This window comes from Malurus melanocephalus, unplaced genomic scaffold, assembly GCF_030028575.1.
Source record: "Malurus melanocephalus ecotype Western Australia unplaced genomic scaffold, MMel_1.1 scaffold_341, whole genome shotgun sequence".
Lineage (NCBI taxonomy): Eukaryota > Metazoa > Chordata > Aves > Passeriformes > Maluridae > Malurus > Malurus melanocephalus.
In genome coordinates, this window is record NW_026623573.1 from 361880 (window position 1) to 387039 (window position 25160).

Consider the following 25160-nt stretch of genomic DNA (forward strand, 5'->3'; position numbering starts at 1 on the left):
AAATTGCTGTGTCCTTSTAAAAATATTTCATAATTCTAATATTTATTCAATATGATCGTAAAGTATATGATGCTATAGTCTTGCAGAAGAAGTTTCCTGATTGTTAATTTGGATAGTTCTTGTCCTTTCTGGCATTTTTGACCATACAATGGTGTTGTTTTTAATAACAGAATATGCATAGTAGGAGTTTTTTAATGGCAAAGTATTTGCTTGGAGGTTAATGTCACTTTGAAATGCTGAACTTGCTTTTATCACATTTAATTTTCAAGGGATGTAGCAAAAATTGCTTCTTGTAAAGTCTGACTTGATTGACACCTTCAAATTAACCTGGTGAGCACATGCTAACAAAAATCCGGCAAAACAAAATACAAAATGTATCTGAGTTTTATTAAAGGAGGGCTATTTTAATATGAGTGTGCAAATTACTGTTAGTGCTAATAGAAGCTAAAAGAGAATATCGAGCAAACTCTGTTGGGATTGCCAGTTCTTTCAAAGAGGAGTTTTGGGTTCTGAACACGTATCCCTTTTGAAGTCGCCATTTAAAACAAGAAAGTCGTGCTGGATATGGGAGATGGAAACATGGCTTTTCTCTTTCAAGATAATCTGGCTTCCAAAAATCCTTTCTTGCTCTTGAAAGTTGAATAAATTGTTAATTATTAATGGAATCTTTGCTCAGTGAATTGTCCTAAAATTTTAAACAGTGTTTGTTGTTCACAAAAATTAACTTCTTAGAGTTGTTTGTAAGATAATTTTATGGTTTTCAACTGTCATTTTTTGAAGAGTGGATTGCTTAGCGTAAAGTTTGTCTTGGTATGGGCTTATTTAACATTCTGAATTTTTTAASAAAGGAGGTTTTTTCACTGTTGTGACCCAGTTCTATATAGGAAACTTTGCAAGGATATTCTGCTGAATGTTTAAAAATCAGTTTTGCCTGTCTTTTAGCAAGGCTGCTTTCTGTGGATAAAAGCTGATTCGTCGTAGACAGCTTAGCTGCAGTCCAGGAGAAAGAAGGGCTTTCCAAGATTCAGGATTGGGGAATCTGTAAAATAAAGGTTTTGGGGAGGTGGCAGCTTAAAATTCTGCAGAGCTTGTGCTGAGGAAAGGAGAGAATTAGCTGATGGGTCAGGAGCTCTCCTGGGTGGACAGAGCATGAGGGAAAAATCACTTTTTGCTGTGTGTTCATTCTCAAGAAAGTGGGAATAAATGTAATTCTTAATGTTTTATCACCCTAATTCCAATGAAGGCGTTTAGAGTCTGGAAACGGTATTTTTCAGTATTCTGGAGCAGTAACTTTAAATGTACAATGCTTCCTGCTGAAGCTCTACAATTTCCAGTCTCTTCCCATAACAAGTCACATTCATATATGTTCTTATTGTTGCTCCACCGAGTCTCTGGCTGTGCTGGCTCAGAAAAGACAACTTCACCACAAGCCACAGGTACTGTCCTGGCTTCCCATTTCTGTGCAGTTGTGATCTTTGGAGGTGTGAAGCTGGGAGGCCTGGCCAGTAACCTCATCTGCTGGAGAGCCCTTCTGGTATCCTGGCCTGCATCCTCAGCTCACTGGCTAAATGAAAATGTCACTTGGGAGGAACCCTGTTCATTTTGAAAGAGTAGCTGCCTCTGCTCGTCAGGAGCTTTACTGTACTTCCTGCCGAGGCATATTTGACAGTCCTGAGAGGCAGAGAAAGGAAAGAAGGCTTGTTTCCCTTTTCTGAACTGGCTTTATGAAGAATTTAGTTTCAATTCTGCATTTAGAACACCACGGTCTGTGATGTTGTTTCACTCTGTGTTTCAGCAGTGAGGAGGGAGAATTGTCTGTGAGGAGACTGAATTTCYCTGCTCTGGCATCTTGCAGGGATGCACCCAGAGCGTTCATACGAAGTTTATTATGAGATCTTGGCTCATAATAAACAGAATAACACTGAAGTGTCTAGAATACAGAAAATCCCAAATGGTGTTAAATTATTTACCATCCTTCACATGTCTTCCCTGAAGGCACATGATGGCATTTTATTTAGAATCTATTACTTAATATTAAAAATACAGGAGCCATTTCCAGTGTGCTGTGCCAAAACCTGTTYGTCAAATCTGCCTTCTGTCAAACACAAACAAAACACGATCTCTTTGAAGCGCTGCTGCTGCCAATACCTCTACTTCAGGTTTCATGTGAGTAGCTCTGGTTTTACAGACCCACAAATGCCCAGCAGAGCAGTCAGAGCAAGCAGGATCCTCTGTTAGGAATGTGCTGTTTGTCGCGTGAGGATATGAACGGTGCCCACCCTGTCCTGGGGATGGCCAGGAGAAAGCTTGGGGATGACCTGGAGAAACACGATTTGATGTCAGGAGCCTTTGAGTTACCTCTTCATCWAATCAAAAGCAAAGCCTTGGTACTACATGAGCCTTCTGGTGCTTTTTCTAGAGTTGCTAATATTAGGTTGTGTCCACAGATCCCTGGATTTTTCTYTATTAACCTCAGCCACTCATTGGATTCTGTGCCTCATTTCACGCCGCRCTTTCCCTGCGGATCTCCTCGCTGGCGCTTCCTGGTTTTTGGCCGGGGTGGAAAAGGAAATCGAGCGAGGGCCGGTGTTTGCAGCGCGTTTCACACCCGCGATGTCAGGAAGGGCTGGAGCAGCACGAGGAGCGCGTTCTCACGCGATTTCCTGCCGCCCGCTCCTCCTGCGCTGCCATTTCGGGCAAGGAGGAGCCTCTGGAGGTGCACCGTCACGTTTCTGCAACTCCAGAGCCTCTYTGGTACCTTGAAAGTCTGCCAGGCTCCTCCAGAAGGGTTTTATGAGGAGGATTTTTTAAGATGTTTGTTTTTAAAATACTTATCAAAGAAAGGCAGGGAGTGCAGCTATTAGCCGACTGCTGTGCGGGGCTGCTGAAGGATCAGCGTGTGTGGACACACGGGTTTTTTAATTTCTAATGTTGTAAACTCTTTATTTTTTTTACTAAGATTTATGGTGTGTTTTATTTCTGGATTTGCAGACTTGTAGAGAGAGCAATTARGAGCCCCGATCTGAGCACTTAATGATTTTCTTCCATGTTGATTTCTCTTGGTGACAAAAGTTCCCTTCATGGAAYGTGTAGTAAAGTATGTTTGCTCAAAGTCTCACCTTTTTAAACAGTGCCTGATTTATCAGGGCTACTACTGTTAGTCTGGTTTCTTATCCGTATTATTTATTACGTGTTTTTTTTTTTTTTCCTTCTACTTTTCTTTCCATTCGATGTGATTTTGACAGAGTGGTTTCTCGTGTCTCCAGCTCCTCTGTGTGCTCACATTGAACAGCACAGGAATTTCCCTGGCCTGTGTTCCTGGCATACATGAGCCTCTTACGGACAGTAACAATTATATTGTTAAACATTCCCATGAGGAGGAATATTCATGTCCCCTTTWGCTGGGCTAAAACTGATGATGCCTGCTGCTGTGGGAATTCCTTRGCAAGCCAAGGAATAGACCTGGATCATCCAACTTCTGATTTTTGGTCTTGATTATAAAACCCRCCTTATTCTATTCCAGAGTGCTTAATGATAACTGAATTAGGGTCTTTCCCCTGCTTTTCTTCAGCCTGAGGAAATTAAAAATCATGTTTTTAACAAGGTTAAATTTCAGTTTAAAAAATACAGCCCAGGCTATACATTTTCTGCAGTTAAGTGTATGATGGGGAGCACAGTAATTCCTGTTTTGCATGACTTCACTCAAGTCCTTACCATCAACACGAGTCCAAATCTATAACAGCTGAATTATACCCAACTCTTCCACGTGTGTGCCCTTCCTTTTGCTGTCAGTAGCAGGGATGTGCCTGCTGGCAAGTGCTCTGAAAACCAGATTACCTAAATTTAGCCAATAAATGGATTATGAATCCAGCACATGTTCCCACTCTTGTCACAGCTAATCATAAATTCATAATTTCAAGCTACACTCGACCCCAATTAAACTTAGCTATCTTCAAAATAAATCACATCCCAGTATGAAGCAAGACAAACCAAAAGGTGTCCTGGAATAGGTTACTTGAGTGTTATGAATTAGGTGCTCCAGGAAGGAAGAGACAAAGGCCATCATGGGAGAAGGACCTTTACAAGTCCAAAATGTGAATAATTGAAGAATTCATAGCACAGCCTTTTGTATGATGCCTGCTGCATCATCCTGAATTATTGTCAAGGKTTTTTTTTTTTAATCTTTGCTCCAGGAATCCGATTTCTGCCTCTGCTTTCACTCCCTGGGCCACTTGCAGCCCCTTGGACCCATTGCCTTCATTCATCTGCTGCTTTTGTTTCTCCTGTTCCACATCTGTGAATGTGCCAGTTCCTTTCTGGCCTTTAGCTGCAGATCCAACTTCCTTTCCCTGCCTAGCTGTAAATATCAGGGATTTGCCTTCAGCTGGAGGCAGGGCTGACCTGGTTGAAGAGCATGAAAAAGCCRGGTTGGAACTTCTTCCCCAATTTCTTGACAAAATCGTGTGTCCAAATACTCAGACTTTGCCTTTTAGTTTAAATGCATCACTTGCTCATGCCTGCAAGAGTTAAGGATAAACTCRAGTGTTCATGGATGCCTGATTCAGTGGAAATGGATGTTCATTTCCAGTGTTTTCTGTTTGCTTTCACGTGTGAATGGATTTGCTCTCACAACAGCTATTTATTTGTTTCAGACAAAATTCCCATGCACAACATTTGCTCAGGTCAGGCATACACTGGATCGAGAGTATTTTTCAAAGTTTGGCATGAATATTAGCGTTTTATTTAAATAAAATTTGTCCTCAAAACTGTTCCTTTTTCTGAGATCATAAGCAGACATCCACATGATTTGGTCAGTAGATCGCTGTGCTCCTCCAACAGAGAAATTTTATTTTGGATGTCAGAAGAACATCAGTAGAATGTCATGAAGAAGGGGTTAGATAACGAACACATTGACGTTTAGTTATCTGGAGAAGAATTCTGAGTGGAGTGCAGAGTATGGTTTTCTCAGGATATATCTCCACTAATATTTTACTTCAATAGTCTGATTGAAACCAAAGTTATTACTACCAAAGTATGTAAATGTATAAGCAACTACTGCTGTATAAACCTAARAGTGATGCATCTTCACAAGATAATTCTGTATTAAAAGTATTTGGATACAATCCAAAATTCTGCAGACAAAGTTCTTTAGCCAAATTTCTTGATGGGTGGCCTATACCCATAATGTTAATTAACAGAATTWAAAATAATTCAGTACAGAGAAGGACAGATTCCTTGTTACTAGTGGTAAAAATGGCAAATTGTGTTGTTTGACAAAGAATATTATGCTTGCATCACCAAGTGATTTTAAACTTACAGATAAATGCCAAAATATGCATAATCCCAGGGATTCCTATTTCCAAAAGAGAAAATAAAGTAATCTTGAGCTTTTTTTTAAGCAAATGTCAGAKGCATATTTTTGTAATTGCTTTCAAGTCTGTTTGCTTCAGTAGTGTCTGGACTTCTTAGTCAACATATTTCTGATACCTGTTCAGGCTTCTGCTTTGTTTTTTGTGGTTCTGTTCTCTGCAAACCAACAAATGCAAATGCTGTGGAATTTTTTTTGTGGGTGAAGGGAAAGTGTTGTAATGCAATACAGCAGGAGATGGAATAGAAGCCAAAATCTTTGGTTAATTAAACTCTCACTAATTTCTGCACTTTAATSGCAACAGGTTCCTCATTCCTTCCCACCGTGCTTTCTTTCCATCCTCAAAAGTTTTTTTATTTTTTGTGGCATTAAGTTGCAGGGTCTGTGAATAGTATCGAAATGTATGAAAAAACTTATTCTGTCCACTAAGCCTCTTGGAGGAGATGCTGTGAATATTGTGTTGGTGTCTTGCTCTGTTGATAGGTACAGGTTTGTAATAGATGGATCTTGCAATGATACTGCTTGTTTTTCTGTATTTTCAGTCTTATTTTCACCAGGCAGAGAATATASCCTTTTTATGGTAAGAAAAGTGCAGCAGATTCACCCTAAAAATAACTCTTTACTGCAAGTGAGACTTCTGTAATTGCATTGCTCAAAACACATATTTTGAGAAAATCGGGAGAGTAAAATAGTAGATTTTTTTTTTTGTGCACGGTAATCCTTCAGCCCTCTGGTTTTTGTAAAGACAGGCAGTGGTCATTCTGATTTGGGAAAGCATGAATGTCATGAACGAGTTGATCAGAACGAATTAGGGTGAGAAGTTAAATTAAGAGGAGGAATTGTGACCAAGTCAACTCTGTAAGTTTGTCTTGCACCTTGGGTGTACTAGACTTTTGTATTYATTGAAGTTTTACCCATCAATATAAAAAACAGGGCAAATTTTACTGTCAAATTCCCGTAGGCTTATTGTAAAGCAGAAGGAATTACGTCTTGAATTGTGAAYATTGGACTTAATGGTTTAGCAGCCTTGGATTACTGCACTGGTTAAACACTGTAGCTGTCAAATGGTGAGAATCAATCCAAGCAACTCTTAAAATTTGTATTACAATGTTCCTGAGAATGAATTTTCACTCAGCCTCCCCTCCCATGCTTTGTACAAAGAAAGAGAGCCCCGAACGAGAGTGGTTCTGAGCTGTGATTCGAACAAACAATTCAGTGTGAGACAGAAACATTTTCCACACAGGCTGGAGCRGCCTTCCCTCGGAATCCCTCCTGCAGGAGGAAGATCTGCAGGCACAGAATACAGGGCAAGCTATAAATAAACATTGAGGAAACAAGGAAGAGCGTGGCGTGGGTTGCATCATTTTTGCATGGCCTGTGTAAGGCCGGAGCATCGTTCCTGGGTGGATTTGGTGGGATTTCACTGGGAAGCTGATGTGGGATGCAGTGCTGGGCTGGTTGGGGTTCTGGCAGTGAATCCCCAGGTCTGGCTGCTGCTGCTGCAGCTGTGGAAGGCGCAGCAAACGCTGCTGCAGCAGGGCAGGGCTGCAGGAATGATGAGCATCCCTGCTGCTCCAACAGCCACCAACCCGGACCAAGCTTTTTAGGATTTTGCAGTTTGCTCCCCTGGGTGGGTGAGTGGCTGCTGGAGTTTTTTTTCTGCCCTTGGAAGCTGCTGTTTGTGGTGTTCCCCGTGAGCAGGCATGGCAGCTTTTTTTGGAGCTTTTTTTTTTGGAGATGGGAGGTGGTTGAGCTTTACGAGAGCTCTCGTGGCTCATCTGCATTGCTGCAGGAAAGGAACAGCTCAAGATCACAGGATGACAATTAGGAGAATACTTGAATACTTTTATCAAACTAAGACCTAAAAAGATGCTGTAAAACCTCATTTAAGACTTGCTTTAAATAAGGAATTAAAAGCAACAGCGTTCCAAAAGACAGAAAGAAGGCAAGAGAAAATTCCTGATAGGAGATGAAATGAGGCCAGTACATTTGCTGTACAGTGAAAGCGCCAGGTTCGATTCCCAATTATTCCCTGGGCTGAAGCACTGCAGATACATCACTGCCAGTCCCAGGGAGAGGGAGCACTGGATGCTGCTGACTTGCACGTTCTCCCCTTCATTTTCCTCTTCTGTGAACTCCACTATTGGGTGATAGGCCAAAGCCTTTCCTGCACTGGGGAATTCAATTTAAATTTCTTTTGTCTGGGTGCTTGCCTGCAATCACAGGTATTGCTGAAGTTACTGTTTTTCAGAGACTTCTGACAAGGATATCTSCAGGACATTTGGTATAAATTTACCAGCAGGCTCAAAAGTTTATTGAGACCATGTGCTTGCATGCAGAGAACATGGTCATAAAATCCTGACTTCAGGAGGGGCAGGCTGAAAATTAAAAAGTAGATTAAACTCATATTAGGTGAGGAAGTTCTCAAACTGAAGCTGAGCTTAAGTAACTTTAAATACTTCTTATAGTATGTGACTAAGTTCTAAATAAACTGAAAGAAATTTCTGGCTAATTTTACATGTGATTAGGAGTAATTTTGTAGCAGGATGTYATTGATAGGCTTTGTGATTTTGATTATTCTGTAGTATATTATACAATGATTTAATAGCTGAAACGTGTTAAAATAAGTTGTTATAGTTAAATATAAATCTCTGTTAACCATATTTGTATTGTGGTACACTAATGAAGTCTCTGAGAAGGATATGCACCAATAAAGCTAAATTGTGTTTGTTACAGTAGTGAGGGGGTTCAGTGCCTACATGAGAATTTACACTTGGATTGAAACATGTTGGCCCAGTAAATTTTCTTTTAATTCCTTGGGTACTCTGCAAGGTTCCCTTTTCCCCGGAGGGCTCATGTGAACTGCAGCCCCAGTAAAAACTGGCAAAGAACTATTTTTAGGAAGCCTCCTGCAGCAGGGGGAGGGAAGGAGCCACGTCCAGCCTGGCTCAGGTGGCCAGGTCTGCTGTGGGATCTTGGCTGAGAGATTCTTGTTTTTTCAAAGCAAAAATCCTTCTGAACCCTTAGTAATTTTTTATAAGTGAGTGAAAATAGCAGTATACGTACAACATTCTCACTATGTGTAAAATTGCCATTTTGTTTGTTCGTTTATCACCAGTGTTGGTAATCCATGCAAAGTTCCTGACATCCACACTGTCCACCACTCACTGTTAGTGCACCTCAGAGGGATTTTAATTGCTCATTTATAACATTACAAAGTCAGGGACTGCTTGTCTTGAAGCTTTGTGTCTGGCAAGAAAATTCCTTTATGCAGCTGCGTAAAGAGTGTGGCCATTTTCTGGATGTTCTTCCATCAGACTGAGTCTCAGGAGTGAATCTCCCAATTGTTTCGTTTCGGTATTTTCAGTAGCTTTCCCTATCCATGTGTGTGCCGTGAAGAACAGAGTTTGTAGTTAAGGTGGGCAGTCTCCTTTTCTTCCCTGGGTTGGAATGGGTTCTCCTTGKTGATTTATTCTGGAGGACTCTCTGTTGACTTCTGTCCCATCAGAATACACACATTTTGTTATCAGGAGTAGGCTTGGATGAAATACAGTTTTTTCACCATTTGTAAACTGGTATTTTGATACAGCTCTTCTTTGAGAATTTTAAAGCTCACATCTGCAAAAACCCTTGGGTGATTTTGGATAGTGTGAGTTTTTAAGTGAAGTCAGATGAGTGAGGGATGATCAATCTTTCATGGAACTAATGCCAAGAAGTATTGTAATGTCATCTAGAATCTTGATCAAGATCTTGTCATCAGGATTYTTGATCTTGAATCTCACAATGAAGTGGTTTGGTTGAAAGGATGAGAAGATGGATTTAGAGTTCTCCTGTTTTACCATTATATATTCCCCAAGTGGGCATTCCAGATTCTAAGRTCTTACTATGTTGCATTAAAATGTATGTATTAGTTTGTTACCTGTGTATTTTCAATGCTAGCTCTAATTTTCTATCCGTTATTCAAGGTTTGTTTCTAAAATAAGGTGTGTGGTGTGTACAAAGTGTGGGATAGACATGTGAGGTTACAAGTACAACAGACTCATTAGTGCCACAGTGTTTTACCAAGGGAAAGAGTCATTAAAATGGTCAGTTTTAAAAAGCTTTTTTGGAGAAGAACATGTGGGATTAACTCGCTTTGTTGTGATTWATGGGGCTGTTTCAGTAAATTTGAAAATACCAGAATTCCTGTGTGCTTTCTCAGAGCCYTTTGCTAGGTGGGATCCTTGGCCCTTCTCCATTGCTCCTGGAGCCCTTCCCTGTGCATCTCTCTCCCACGGAGCTGGATGCTCTGTGATCCAAGCAATGTTTTATCGTTTGTGGATGCTCTGTGATCCAAGCAGTGTGTTATCATTTGTGGATGCTCTGTGATCCATTTTGTGGTTCTCACCAGCTCTCTCCAGCCCCTCCATGCTCCATTCCATTCCCCTCCCAGCACGGTGGGAATGGTGCAGCTGCAGAGAAAACAGCACGAGGCAGGACTGGACAGGTCAAAGCAGAACTGCTTTCATTAGACTAAAAAAAAACCCCAACCAAACCTCAAGCCTGGCCCTCAACCAATTTTTAGGATCAGAAAGGTGTTGAGCCATTTCCCAGTTTCAATCTGATTGGAGCTGAGCCTTGCAGACGTTTGGGAAGCCGTAGCTCCACTGCTGCTTAATTGCTTCTTGTTTTGAAGGATAATTAGGAACTTTACTTAAAAATAGTAACTTTAGTGTTCAGTCCATTAAATTTGTCACCAAGATAATTTCATTAGGCTCCCAGCTGTTTTCTTACTGGAATTGTGAACTAAAAATAGGTGGGATTTTTGCTGTTGTGTGCAGAGGCTGGTACCTCCATTTCAGCTCTGATGATGTGAAATGTTTTTGTTTCCCTCAGAGCTTTCTTCTGGGCTGTATTTAAGAAGGTCCTGCTAATTATGCCAAAACTGTGCACTGTGGTTTTCTGATAAAGTCACGTGGCTGTGAAGAATATGAAACTGATTTCCCTCAAGACAAGTCTTACAAATGAAAGATTGATGCCRCACCCAGTGCATTTTTCTTTTTCACCAGTCTGCAAGAGGTGTTTGTAAGAGTTGAACAAATACCTTTTAAAAACAAACAAACACTAATGAACACAGGTTTGTTACTATTATTATGAGGGGTGTGATTTACTCTCTCAGCTCAGTTCTCATGAGCAGTCCCTTTGTTGTGCATAATTGAAATCACAAAGTAGATTGTGAGATAATGTGACAATTACCGTGTTTATATTGTGTGAAACACGGTGGTTTTTTTGAAACAAACCTCTGTAATTACCAGAATCTGTACAAGCACATGCTGCTTTTATACATACATGTTTTACAGGGTGAATCAGATTGTAGTATCCCTGTTTAAGCAGTGGGGTTTTTTTTTTAAGTTCTGAACTGTTTCATATTTATTCCTGACATCCACACCAAAAGGCATTCTAATGGTTAATGCCGGACATGCAAAAAGCTGAAACAGATTTCTCTCTGTTAAATAAATAATTCTGTATAAATGTATGGCAGTTTCCCTACAGTTTGTGCTGATAAAAATGAATGTAGGTAACAGGAAGAAGTTCTGCTGCAGAGCAATGTGGGGCTTGTGGGGTTTTTTTAAAGGCCTCATGCTTGGAGCCACAATCAAGAAGCCACAGTCAAAAAACATTMAGGTTTTTTTTCTTCCCCATTATATTGTTTAAGCAAAGAAACCAAAAATCGTAAGATGTGTTAGTAAACCAGGTCTCTCCAATGAAAGTGAGCTCATTCAAAGGAGGGAAATTTTCTTCCTTAATTAAAAAGCAGGATATGCTTATCTACAGAAATACTCCAGTGATGTTCCCTCAAAACCTGTATTTAGATGCAGTGTGTAATTCTGGCACGGTTTATTAGCATCTCAGATCTTTTTTAATTTTCTCATCTGCTTGTTGGCAGTCTGTTCCTTGGACTTCCTGTGCGTGTGCGTTCCTACAAAGCAGATAACTGCAGTTTTACAAGCTGGAGCTGAACGTGGGTGGGATGGCGTGAGGGAAAAGCGCTGTTTGGAAAGCTCTGCACCTGTCACTGGTTTTGAGCATCACCATCCATGCAGGGCAGCCAGTGTGTGCAAGATGCTGCAAAAATCTCTTAGGCAGCAAAATGTAGAAGAAAAGCAGGAGTGCTATATTTAGTAGTCGCGTATTATTAAATTCTGTGTAATGTACCAGTTGCTGTGCTCAGACACCCCTTTTTTGTGGTGAATTGATAATTTGCTGCTGAGGACAGGAAGTGGAGTTAAAATGCTGTTGTGTGATAAAAGCTGTGTTTCCCATCTGCTGRTGGGGTTTATAGACTGTGTGTGTATAAATAAGCACCTGATACAGGGTAGGTAATGTGGGAACACACCTCCCTTTCAGCAGAACCTTGGAGTGTTCTYTGCAGACTTTCTCCCTGTCTGACCCATCTGATCTGAGTCTGTTCCACCTTGAAGCCTTTGCTGCTGTTCTTGGTGTAAACCACGAGCCGGAAGCTCTAATTATAGTAACGCAGAACAAATGGAAATCCTGGAATTGTCTCTGGCTCTCGCATCGCGCAGTTGCCAGTTCCAGGTATCAGAGCAGTAGGTGAGCCAGCCCAGGGCTGTTCTCCTGGAGTTGTCCCGTGCCTCTGCTTCCCACCATAATTTTGGATTGCATTTTTATTTCCAGATCTGTGGGCTGTGAATGATGGCCATTAAGTTGTAGGCACATATTTGAACCAGGACTGCAGTCTGAAGGGTGCTGTACATCATTTAGGGCTTTTTTGGACACTGGAAGAGGCTTGCTGGGTTTATGTCTTTTTGCAGAATAACAGACTTGGGTATTGGGCAGCCAGAAAAGCCCCAGCTGGGGCTTAACAAATGTTGATGTGGGAAAAAGCACAATATTTGTGCAAAAGAAATACTGTCTCAGACCCCCTTCTCCTCTTTCCCACTGCAGCAATTATACCCATGATTTTTAGTGTCTTTTTTAGTTCAGTTCTTCTCATGAGACTGTTTAAATTTAGAAGAGGAAATTTGTAATCTGTTACTGAATAATTTATGTTTAGGRTTCCATCCATTTGAGATGCAAACATGACACGCTGCCCTCTGCAGACCAAGAGATGATCAAGGTGTGTGTGTGTCCTTTACTGGAATGATGGCTTTCAGTCATCCAGTGAATTTTGGGAGGTCTTCTGGAACTTCAGTGCACACTTGGGCTCTTTAGTTTGGYTTTTCCTTGCCTTGGATTCCCTGCTGCCCAGCTGTGATTGAGTGTACGGGGGCAGGGAGTGGTGCAAAAATGAGTGGTTATTCATAGCTGTGTGATAACTTCCTTTTCAGTGTAATAAACCAAAAGAGCATAAACCAGTATCACTGAAGTTTCAGAATTCATGCCCACTGAGATGAAATTCTTCCCCACCTCCCAGTGTTTGTTTTTTTTTTTTTTTTGTTCTCCTTGCCCCCGTCCCCAGAGGAAAGGTGGGACTGGAGTTAAGGTTTGCAGAGGCCATGGCAGGGATTTAAATGGAGCAGTTTTGGACAGGGTGGCTCAGTGCAGAGCTTCTCTCCAGCGCTGGCCCAAGGGTGGTTTGTGGTGGGGCTGTGGAGCACAGAGCCCATGTTAGGGAGGGATGGGGCTCTGGGAGGAGATTCCCTACCCAGGCTGTCCTGGTCTTTGGCCTTGGGAAAGGCTGGAGAGCCACTGAGGATGCTGAGACTGCAGGGATGGTGTGTCTGTGTCACCTCTGCTAYCTCCTGAATCCAAACATTCTGAGTGTGAGGTTCCACCTCAATACAGAACCATGCCTTCTGTTCAGGGCTTTGGGAGTTGTAATGCTGAAATAATTATGTTCTGTGAATAATACATTTAGTAATTGTTTAAATAATTACAACAGTTTTTATGTAGGTAATAAATAGACTCAATAAAGCCGGTTCAAAAGAACTAGTGCCACTTCAAGCAGCCCAGCAACTTCCTCATTTTAACATTACCAAGCAAGCTAATTAGAGAATAAGGGATCTGAGGAATTGTCCCAAAATCTAACTATCCTTCACCCACACCCCTCGCTCCAGTCCTGTATGAATTCCATGTTTTGCAGCACCTCACTGCTCCTCTGTGAGTCAGGGACTGCCATGGAAAACCTCCCTGTGCCAAAACCAGCGACGTGACTCTTGGCTGAGAGAGGAAACAGGCGGAGGTTGTGCCTTGTCAGGGATTTTACTTTTCCTGTACACACTTCATTCTAAATTCTCCACGACTCCGGTATTAAAAGCACACAGCTTAGAAAAGTCCAGATTAAAAAACACATTTTTCAAATTTTAGAATATGTTTTGTAAATACAAAGTCTATCCTACTGTGTTTTACACAGTAGACATTTGAATGACTAGAGCTTTGAGTGCTATTTTAAGGTCTTTTATAGCCAGCTGTGTGTTTTGAGAGGTGAGATTTAAAGTTCATATTTTTGTAATGATTTGAATTCTGCTTCACAGTGAGTTGAGTCAAGTTAGGTCAGTGGGGAAGAGAGGGGGAAGGGCCAAAATATTTTATTTAAAAGATTCTAAAATGGCATGTCATGTCCCTTGTTAAATTAGGGCTTTTTGTGAGTCTTTGTAAAACCAGATTATTCTGCRAGGTGTCCATTTTAATTGCAGCCTTAAAAGCACTAAATACCCAAATGCAGTTTGTGGAAACATTCCATGATCAGTGGCTCTGTATTGATRTTGTCACAAACACATAAGTAAGCAAAGATGGAGGGTCTGTATTAGATTTTCCTTTTAAGAGCAGCAAAACACTCAGAACCACGGAACTGGATGACTGACAKGTTTTTCACTGAGAATAAAAGTGACCTGCACTATTCCAGAACCACGGTCACTCCCGTGAATGGCTTTTCTGCAGAAATAGTATGGTCACCTTTATTATTTACTTTTGATTTTGGCTTCGGGCTTGATTTCTGGCTCCTTTTATCTGCCTGAATGTAATGTGTGCCAGGGACAGACAAGCACTTAAACTTGACTTCCTCATTTTGTTGTATGGCAGAACACAGAATTTGCTTTTCACTGCAGCCAAAGATGAGTGTCCCCACCCTGTGAAAATTCACAGTATAAAATGCTGTTGCAGCTCTGTACCATTTGCTTGGTTAAAAATTATATTTTTAAAATATGCCTGGTATTAAACTTCATGATCAAGYAAATGCTTTTGAGAGAAAGAAAAAAATTAATAACTATATTGAACAAGAGATGTGCTCTTCACAGATGCTTTCAATTCCAGGTGCCAGGTTGTGCCTCTCCTCTTACAGAGGCCTGGAGTTGTTTYTGCTGAGTTGAAAGCAGAACGTTTAAACAAGAAGGAGGGGGGCAGCTGCATTCCTGTGAGGAAAGGCAGAGCTGAAATGTGAGCTGCTGGGAGGTGTGGGACTGTCAGCCCCAGCAGGTATTGACAGGTACTGRGTCCTGTGGAGACACCAGCACAGCGAAGAAATGAACCTTTTCAGTGTCCTGTGAGCAGCATCAGAGTCAAAATTACTGCCTTTATGGCAGAGAACTTAACTTCCTAAAATACTGAACGGCACGGGGAGCCAGGGGGTTCCATCGGGCTGGTTCAGTGCTGGGAGCATGGAAACAGCGCCCTGCACGCTGCAAGAGTGGGACTGATGGCAGCTGGAGTGGCTCTGAGCTCTTGGTTTGGGCTCACATTGGTTCTTCTGGAGGATCCTGTGCAGGGCAGGTCCCCGAGAGAGCTGGGAATGGGGTGTGGGCACAGGATGTGGGGTTTGGGGTGAGCGGTGCCCCTGGTCAGTGTGAAGGAACACAAATGATGCTCATGGAGGATCATCCAGTCAAGGCGAGGAGTTCAGGGCAGAGGGGAACTGGGGATGCCGTGGAAGCTGTTCAAGGAAAGGCTGGAATACTGGCCATGTTTGGGTTATCTTGTGTGATGTTTGCTGCTCTACAGCCCTCTCCCTCTCATCTTTCTTCCAGACAAAACGAGAAAGTTTATCCCTTGGAAGGGCCAGAAATGTCTATGGTGTAGTAATGTATGAGTTGCTTTCTTAAGAAAAAAAATATATAGTTATTTTATATATKATTTAAATCAAGACTTGCAGTTGATGATAGACTCTTAGACTAACTTGGAGTATCTTTATAAAAACCAGTAAATCCTGCACTGCGTGGTTGAAAGTCCATTATCCAAAATCCTTCTGTGCAAGCTGCCGTTCCTGAGGCTYGCATTGTTCAGATGGCAGGGGAGCAAAGTGGACGTGGGGGAAGGCAGGGAGGAGGGGAGGSAAGATTACATACAGCTTTAAGCCTGGGTGGAAGGAACTCTACAATTTTTAGCAATGAAAATATCCATGTAGGGACCGAAAGGAATCCTGTGGGCTGATGGTGCAGTTTGCGTGGAGAGCGYGCACGGTGCCTTTCTGGCAGGCAGAAGATATTTTACTGTGGCTGAATGCTTATTATAGTTGCAGTTTTTTGATCACCATCTGTAGTCTCTATTGGTTTTTGATAGAGCAGCTAGGGTTTTATATTTTGGGAGTGGTGTTCTCTGCGTTCTATCACGCTGACTTACTACTTCCAGTGTCTGTGAAATAACGAAGTCTCACAACTTCAGTCTGGTTCCTGAGCTGCTGATTTCCTATGCTGGAGAAAATATTGAATCTCCTGATTATACAAATGGCTTCTGTTGGGTAATATTGACAAATACACTGAATAACATTCTTGACATAACATTCTGTTCCCACACAGATAATTTGGATGTAATTGAATGGGTTGATCAAGAGTCTGTGCTAAAATTACGACATTTTCTCACCCACTGAGTGGAAGAAAATGCTYGCTCCAGAGGCAGTTTGGTGGCACGGTGCTGTTGGGAATGGGATGGGATGTGACTCTGGTTCCATCTCCCACCGAGGGTCCAAAGGATGATGCTGACAGCAGCCCTGGCACCGGGATTTGGGAACCACATCCCACTCCAGGCTGCTGGAGCAGCCTGAGACTGATTTAGCCAGAGCAAAGCGCTCCAGCCCGGSCAGGATCCCGGCCAGGATGCCTGTCAGACCCGCAGGAGCACTGACTGCACTCAGCCAAAAACCTACAGAAATAGTTGGAGGGGGGGGGGAAAGTTTTGAAGATCTCTTTTCTTTCCTTCTGTTTTTCCTTATTTTAATGGTCTCCTGGGCAAAAGGCTGCATTGTTACGGTTTCAAAGGAGGGGTGGTTGTGCTGCAGCAGGGTGGGGAAAACCAAGAAAAATAGACCTTAGAGAAAGGCTGGCCGTTTAGCATGCAATAAAGTGACTTTTATACCTCTCCCAATCTCCTATCAAATAAATCTCGTGCTAACAAGCAATCAAACCCGTTTCCCTGCCCTGCTCCGCACAGCCTGAGCCACATTGTACCTTTGCAGCCTTTGAAAACTGCCTGTGCCTATTTTTATTTGTCAGGCCGGGGTTGGGCTGGCCCCATTCCAGATGTGTCTCACAAGATTTGGTGCTGATGAGCTATTTATAGCCCTGTGGTTCCATTGTCATGGCAACCGTGCTAGAGGCCAAGGCGGCTGGGAGCTATTTCTGGACTTGTGCTGTAATGTAAAACTGATTGGGAAAGTTAGTGCATCCTCTAAGCCAGACTAACTTTAGACAGGCAGAGAGGGGGAAAGAAAAAAAAAAAAAAAGAAAAAAAAGGCAACTACAACCTCTTGAAATAGATTTTTCTCTTTCTCCTACCTTTTCCCCATTTCCCTTTCTGAGCGCTGGCGGTTTTTGAAGGGCTGCTTTGCCTTGTGCGGGGTTTGTCTGAAATTCATTCATGCCTGCCGGCGGATTACGCTGCTTTAATGAGGCTCTTTGGGAAGCCGGSAGCGGAACCAACCTCGTTTGTAGGGCAAGGTTTGAACTTCATGGAGACACAAAAGCCAAGGGGGCTTCGCTGGAAAATCCTGGTTTTTTGCAATAGTTGCAGTTCTTTGTACCCCATCGTTTTAATATTCTATTTTTTGTGTGTGCTTCATGTTCTCCACGCCATATAAGGAGCTGTAACCTTGATTACCACAAGATGATTCCAAATATATGGAGTCATACTTTTCAGCTTTCTCATTATTTGCTTCAAAATTAGACCCATGGTGCCCCTCCGCCTCCAAGTGGCTGGAATGCTCGAGGTTCTTCTGGAATTACAGCTGGGGCCGCTCTCAAAATCACTTTTCTGGGATATGTACRCATTAATACCATCTATAATTAAATTCTGAGCTTTACACTATTTGTAAACCTTTCTGCGTGACTTACGGTTTTGATAAGAAAATCRTAATAACCCTTTGGCTTGAAATTGGAAATCAAAAAGTGTTTTGCAGCTTCTTGGGAAAGTTTTCTGGAGAGTCGACTTTTGGTGTGCTTCTGTTCACATCTTACACTACATTTTGAGGTTAATTTTCAACATAAATCTGTYTTTCTATGGGATCCTTATGTCTGAGGTCTGACATGGAGAATGTTACAGAAATTTCGTATATGAGATGTCTTTAGATGCAAAATAGTGCTCTCCTAATTAACCAATAATACTTAGTACAGTACTGTCTCTATGTGCCTGTCTCTATAAAGATTTTTTTTTTCTAATTGTGAAGTTATTAAAGTAATTGCAAAGGTTTTGGAGTTTATTTTCTCTCTCCTTATCTACTGTTCTTTAAGCAGAGAAAAGTACTGTGCCTTTCTGAGCATTTTTAATTGTCCGGTAATGCTTGTGGCACATCTTCAGCGACCACCTCAGCAGTAAAAGCTYCCCCTTTGCAAATAATACAAAATATCAGCATATCTGTAAAAGAAAAAACGAAAAGAAATATGCTGATGTCTTTGATTTTTAACTTACATTTGAGGAAAAACCTGACCACTTTGGTTTCACGTGCTGTCCACGTTTGCAGGACAGCATAAATAGTAGCAGATTGAATGTTTGCTTGTTTTATTTGCTTCATTCCTGCAGTTCTGCCTGCTGTTCTGCTCCTCTTGCAAAACAAACCAGCTGAAACCTTTATCACCAGTTTAAGGAATAGGATTCCCCTTTCTCCCCACTCCTGCTTGCTCCCAGGAGCTGCAGAAAGGGCCGGAGTTGAGGGACAGACAGTTTGTTCACACAYAAATACACTTTTTCAAAGGAGTTTTATATCTTTGGACTCATCCTGTGTCTCTGGCTGAGCACAGACAGCAAAGCTGAAGAAAGAATTTATTGAATWGTTAACTGCAGAGCTTTTAGAAAGCTTCGCTGAATAACATAAAGGATTATGGCAAGGACTAAAAAKGCAGGAAAACAGAAGTAAAGCATGGTCTGCTCTGTAAAATAAAAAAATGCTTATAATAAACACTGTTAGTGTTTAGTTAAATTTCAGCTTTAAACTACTTTAAGYAGCACTTTGTGGTCCTGATAGGATGCAGATAAACAAATAAAAATCTGCTGGGCATTTGCACAGTTTGGTCTTTAGGCTGATCAGTAAAAAAGTTTTTTTTCTGGACACAGAAACCTGAATTGGAAAGATTGTTTCAGAGGCGATCAGGGTAAATTCCAGTGTAATTCTTAGTAAAATCTTGATAATTCTTACTAATATTCTGGTGGGTTCTTAGTAATACCTCGGTAGAAACACATGACTCAGTGGAAAGGAAAATTCAATTCCACTGACTCAGGGGACTTGGGGCTATTAACTGCTCAGTGTGCCTGCCTTTAAAATAGGGTTAATGCCAGGTGTGCATTTTGGGGTGCGATGGGGGAGGCAGGAAATGCAGCCTCAGTGAAGACAGGCAGGAGCTGGAAGTTTGATTTGCTGTGGATAAAATAGCTCGGGGCTTTCGGAGACAGGAACTTCACAAATGTGGAGTTGCAGTGCTGCTGTTGAGGGTTTTAAGTTCTAAAGAAGTGTTTTCTTTAGCTGGGATTGAAATGTTGGTTTCATGAAGTATTTGACTGACGCTGAAGATGGGATCTCAGTGTRTCTTTTAAGGAGAGACATTTTATATGCAAATTCAAGTTATGACTTGACCAGAGTAAAAACATGATGGGAATAAAGCTCTTCAAATATAGGTGTGTTGTCAGTTTGAAGAYRCTTTCCAGTGTTGTTTTAGGCTGAAAACAAAAGCTCTTCGGAAGAAAAAAAAATTCTTTTCTGCCAAGCATTTTGTCAGATCACAGAGAGTAAAATTTCAGTTACTGATTACTGAGAAGACTGTCAGGAAACGCTCGAGGAAAGGCAGCCTGAGTTCCCCTCCCATGCTTCCCCAGACAGGGAAGATGGTTCTGAGGTGAAGATTTCATGTGTTACACCTTTCCAGCCAGGAAAACAGGCTGCAGTTCTTTGTCTGGCTGCAGAACTGTTCATTCAGGAAATCCCCACACACAGGGATAAAGAAACTCCAGAATAAATCAGGTACTGGCCAGAATATATCGTGGTCTGAAAATTGGGATATGGTTTTGATGTAATAGGTTTTAATTAAAATTGGGAAAGAATGGGGATACRTGTAGGGTTTAATTATTTAGGCCTACCAGGGCTAAGGAAAGCCTCTGTGTACCTCTGAATCTGCCTCCTGAGTGCACCCTTAAAATTACACTGTATTTGTCACAAAGATCTCCTTGAAACACTTCACGTGTGGCTTTCCTTCCCTAAGCTAAAAAAGGACCACAGATCACAGCATATTTTTTTTATTTCAGATTGTTTTAAATTTTTGTTAATACCTTTTATTTTAATATCTCAGAGAYGCAACTGCTGCTGTCCTAGAGATGCTTCCTCCCAGTTTTGCTGACTACAAATAACCTGAAGTTTTTCTTGGGTTTTTTTTTGTTAGCATGTGTTAGAGTAGTATCAGTGTTTTATAACACAGGCAAAAGAGCCTCTTACTAAGTGACAGAATTTTGCAGAGCAGYAGCTGATCCTGTTATTTAGTCATGTCCAAAATGTGGCCCAAAGTGAGAATTGGCAGCAATGCTGAATGAATTATTTGCTTTCTGGAAAAACGCTCTCCCATATAATCTCTGGGAAAATTTTACAGAAGAAAAAAACTGACTTTGTAACTTGGTTCAAGGCTTGCTCRCAGTATAAAATTTGGTTTTGTGGTTTGACAGTTTTATGTGAATTATTTCACCAAGGTCACTTCTATTTCTCCCTGTAAGTTCACTGCTGACACAGTAGATGGTGGGCACGTCTCCAGTAGGCTCAGAACAATCCCTCACAGCAGTGAATTSGGCACACAAAGTAGTACTCGAGTGGCCTCACTTGTGTTTTGGGTAGAGCATAGCAAGAATTAAAAATAGAAATTAATGATGGTGAATTTGTGTTTATTTTGAATTGGGCTTTGTTCTCATCTGACTGGATTATTAGTTTAATTTACTGGATAAATTGTTTGGTCTTGACTAACATTGACTGAGAAGTCTCTGAACAGAGCGTATTGATCTTTTCTGAACTCTCACGCTCCCTCTGTTGCTCCTTATTTTAGGTGTATTAGAGCGGATCAAATTTCTGCCCCYCTTTTCTCCTTACATGTATTTTTTRTRGTGCCCARCTGAAAGAACAATCCCCTTTCTTTACACTTCATCAAAAAAACCAAACTGGTTTTTAATGCCTGTAAAGCTGCTGGAGAAGATTTCTGTGAAAGGCACAGGAGGAAACCTTCACCTCACTTATTTCTGGCTCCCTTTTCCCTACAAAACCCTGGAAGCAGAGTGGGTTTTTTGGTGAAATTTCTCACACGGAGAAATTTCCTTCTCCAGCAAGCATTGTTAGGGGGATCAGATTTTACTGAGCATTACTTGTTTTGGGGGGAAGAAGAAATGTTTATTCCATTCAAACTTGTTTTACCTGGCATGAGCATTGCTGTTGGAATTCATCTCAAGTACAGTACTGCTGCTCCTATGTGGCTGATGTTTTTCAAGGAAATCATAGGCCTAAAAATAGTCTGCATAAACAACAGTAAGAGGTTTGTACTTTCAGTTCCAGGTTTTAGCAATATCTTGTTGTTATTTTCTAATTTTCGGTTTCCAAAATCCATTAAGCTGATTAGCAGAGTGTTTAAAAATAAAACATAACAAGAAAAACCCCCCCGAACCCAAAACAAAACCAAAAATCCACCTCTTGTAGAACCCAGCATAAAATGTTCTGCTTGGATAAATTAATACAGAAAAGCTGGGTGATTGCAGTAATCACCTTTGTATCTTGATGAACACGTTCTGTTCGGAACATTTTTCAGGCATCCTCCAACTTGTAAAATTGCCACATGATTCTGAAACTSCTCTGGGGGGAGAGGATGGGGTGGAAACACTCGTGCTAGCTGGAACTCAYGGCTGTTGTACATATTTAACATCCTCTGTGTACTGAATGGAGTTTTATTCCTTCCCTTTGGATTAAAAAAAAAAAAAGAAAATTACTTATCAGCCTAGAAGATATGAGGAAAAAATGAAAAAATGCAAATTGCAGAGCACAGTTTGTCACCACTTTATCCTTGTGTGTCTGTGGCCRTGTCACGTTCCATGATGGACATTGATCTTTGCACTTTGTCTCACGTGTTTTTGGAGCGTGTTAACTTAGGATACATTTTAATGTGCTTAAAATTCTGTAATTCAGTTTAAACAAAAACTGATTTCCACGTGTCTCTGAAAGAAGATCACCTGTTCCTGGTGAAAAGGGCATTGCACTGAAGCTGTTATTAAAGGCTAGGATTATTTTTCCCCATTTCCCTGCTCCTGGTCAGGTGTTTTAGGAAGTCATTTGGGGCTGAAACCGGGGCTGAGTTTTGTGGTGGCTTTTCTGGGGGTTGGGTTTGGATTTGTGGATCTGGGACAGGGCTCCCTTTTCACCCTTTAAACTGTGGCTGTTGTTAATGCACGTTGAGAAGGAGGGGAAAACTCGCCTTTTCTCTGTGATTTCTGCTTCAGAGAGAAAACAATCCACGCAAAGGAATTTCAGAGGGAGCTCGAAGCCTGTTGGTTTAAAGGCTGATTAATSATTAATGYTGGGGGTAAAGGCACTGCTGAAGTKGAAGGGRCTGAGCTGGGGGGCAGCTGGCCCAGGGACTGGGGGCAAAMACCATAAAATGGGCATGGAGCTGCTGGTTTGCCACATCGTCGTGTTAACACCACAATAAACCAGAATTAACAGATTCCTTGAGCTTTTTGCTCGTCAAGTTGAAGTGAAAGRTAATTATGAGGTTATAGTTAATTGGTAAAAAAAAAAATTAAATACTCCAGAGTATCACCTTTATGTAATGCCTAATGAATTTAAATGAAATACATATTTTATTACCCATTTAGCCAACTACTGCTGCTGCTCCAGAAAGTAACCTGAAACACTGCTACGGCAGCTGACAAAAAAATCAGTGTACTGAACTTGTACTGAAATTGCTTTAGGGTTTTCATTTCTTTAAAGAACTATAGTGATGATAAGTTGTTTAAAAATACTCMTTTTACTTTCAGGGCAAACACATGTGGGCAGTTTACTTGAGTCATTGCTTTCCCGTTAATAGTAGCAGGTTCTAGCATAGGATTCGTATGAATAAATGACCTAAATTAAACTCCTGGTGTGTTTGTGGTGGAGGGAGCCGCGGGAGGGGCTGCAATGACATTCCCAGATGGATTAATTAAACTGAGCTCAGCCCTCTGCTGGCTGCTGCTGGGACAAGAACCCAGCCTTAAACCATTTCAGTGCGTGATTTTTCATCTTTTTGGGAGCCTGAGAGCGTTAAAATAAAGCAGAACTTACCCAGGAACTGTCAGTTATTAAAGCATTAGGAAGTTTATATGATTTGAGAGTGACCAGTTTCTCTTTTTTCTTTCTTTTCCCCAGTTTTCTAGACAAGATTGACATAGTCAAACAGAACGAGTACACCCCATCTGACCAGGTAAGCTTTGTTAGGAAATTACTCCATTTATCTGCCCCCTTTGTCTGTGGGGGTAATTYATTCATTTTCTMATTGCCATCTCAGATATTGCCATGYACTGTCCATATTCAGTATTTCTGYAAAAATGGCTTTGTCCTTTGGATTATGTTCATGCCCATAAATGCMTGTGATGTCTGGCTTACAATATTCCACCATTTACAACATTTCCCTCGTGCTTCTGTGACACTCAAAGCTCCAGTGCTGTTCCCTGATGTTTCAGTACAACAAATAAATCCCAATAAAAGGTTTATTTTCATTGCTAGATAGATGAAAAATCACCAAGTGTCTTTTTCGAATCTGCTGATTCATTTCCCTTTGTGCTTTAGGATCTTCTCAGATGCAGAGTTTTGACATCAGGAATTTTTGAAACCAAGTTTCAGGTGGATAAAGTAAATTTTCAGTGAGTATATTTTTTTCTTTTTTATGTGTTTGCATCTTGCTAATACAACAGAGGCAAATACCAGGGTAAACTGGGAGGAGAGCATACCATATAGTTACTGAGACTGCTGTAATTCTCAARTGTTGGTGTTTTATAGAAAGCAAGTGTCTCATGACTTTTTAATTTAGTAGTCTGGCTTGAATAGGAAATGCAAACTGCTTTACTTTAAATTGGAAAGAACAAAATGCTTTAAATTTGTTTTTTCTGCTTGCTTATATTGGTGGACTGTTTACCTGTTCAGGTTTTTTGTGATCCAAGATTCCTTTTAGCTTCTATGACACAGAAATCCTGCAATTTCTTGCCTCTTCTGTTTGCATGCAGACACAAACAAAAAACACAAAATGATTTTGACTGACTGGATTTATGTTTTTTTTCTCAGTATGTTTGATGTCGGAGGGCAGCGAGATGAACGCCGAAAATGGATCCAGTGTTTTAATGGTAGGATTAGAATTTCTGTTGCCTTTATAAAACAGTTCTCTGCAAAACTGTGATGCCTAATCTTCATTTTCTCAATTGTGTGAAATCCATCATCTTTCCATGTAGTAAGGAATTCTCAGACAGTCATCCAGGGTGGAATTTTTCTTGACACATAAAACTGTAACTACATAGAATATTTTCAGGGAGAATGTAGGTGGAGAGGAATTTGAATTTGATAACTTCCCCTTGTCTTTTTTTTTTTTTTCCCTCTCTTCATTTAATTAGGTGGGTTTGGAGGTGACTTTGTGCATTATTTGCCACTGTGAGAGTGTAAATTCCAAGCCATGTTCTGTCATCCACATGCAGGTTCACATAGGTACTTGCCTATGCAAAATACAGAACTACAGGATAATTATTATATGCCTAAAATCAGAATATCAGAGTTTTATGTMTAATTGCAGCCACTTGGCTTTGTCATGGTGCTCCTTTCTGAATCATCACCCCCCCAGTAATGGAGAATGAGGTTGTAGGAAACATCTGTCAGGTTAGATGTGGTATCACATCTGGTCAGAGCTGGAGTCTCTTAACATCAGTGCCCCCATGAGTTTAGGTCAGGTTTAATTCCCACATGACTGAAATTAGGCAGTTTTRTGTCTATCCTCGAGTGTGATGGGTGCCTTCACTGCAGCTCTTTGTTTTCCTCTTTATCTCTGTTTAGATGTGAAACCTTTGTCCACAGAGGTTTTCTTAACTCTAGCCTTGGTGAAAATATTTTCTCTCCTTTGTTGTTTGGAYAAAATATTGATTAAGTTACACAGAAGTCTACCTTCTTGCAGAAAAGTTACAGTGAGATCCTAGAGAATAAATAAAGCAGAATTCAACTTGGGATTCATGGTACATTGCCACAGTTCCTGTCACAGAGTCACCTGGACACTGTGTGTGTGTGTGTGTGTGTGTGTGTGTGTGTAAGGACTGTGCAATATTTTCTCCTGTGCTATTAATAACAGATTTGTTTGGGTTTTACCTCTGCTCCTTCCTCTTCCTGTTACCTCATGGT

General features: G+C 41.1%; 1 protein-coding gene across 1 annotated transcript in view; it reads left to right on the forward strand.

Annotated features, from left to right (window-relative positions):
* The window catches only part of GNAS (GNAS complex locus), a 121810-nt gene that overhangs the window by 91578 nt on the left and 5072 nt on the right, over nucleotides 1-25160 (forward strand). The window contains exons 6-8 of the mRNA XM_057378145.1: nucleotides 23154-23208; nucleotides 23574-23647; nucleotides 24066-24124. Coding sequence (XP_057234128.1) covers nucleotides 23154-23208; nucleotides 23574-23647; nucleotides 24066-24124 — 188 coding nt within the window. The remainder of the gene's footprint in view (nucleotides 1-23153; nucleotides 23209-23573; nucleotides 23648-24065; nucleotides 24125-25160) is intronic.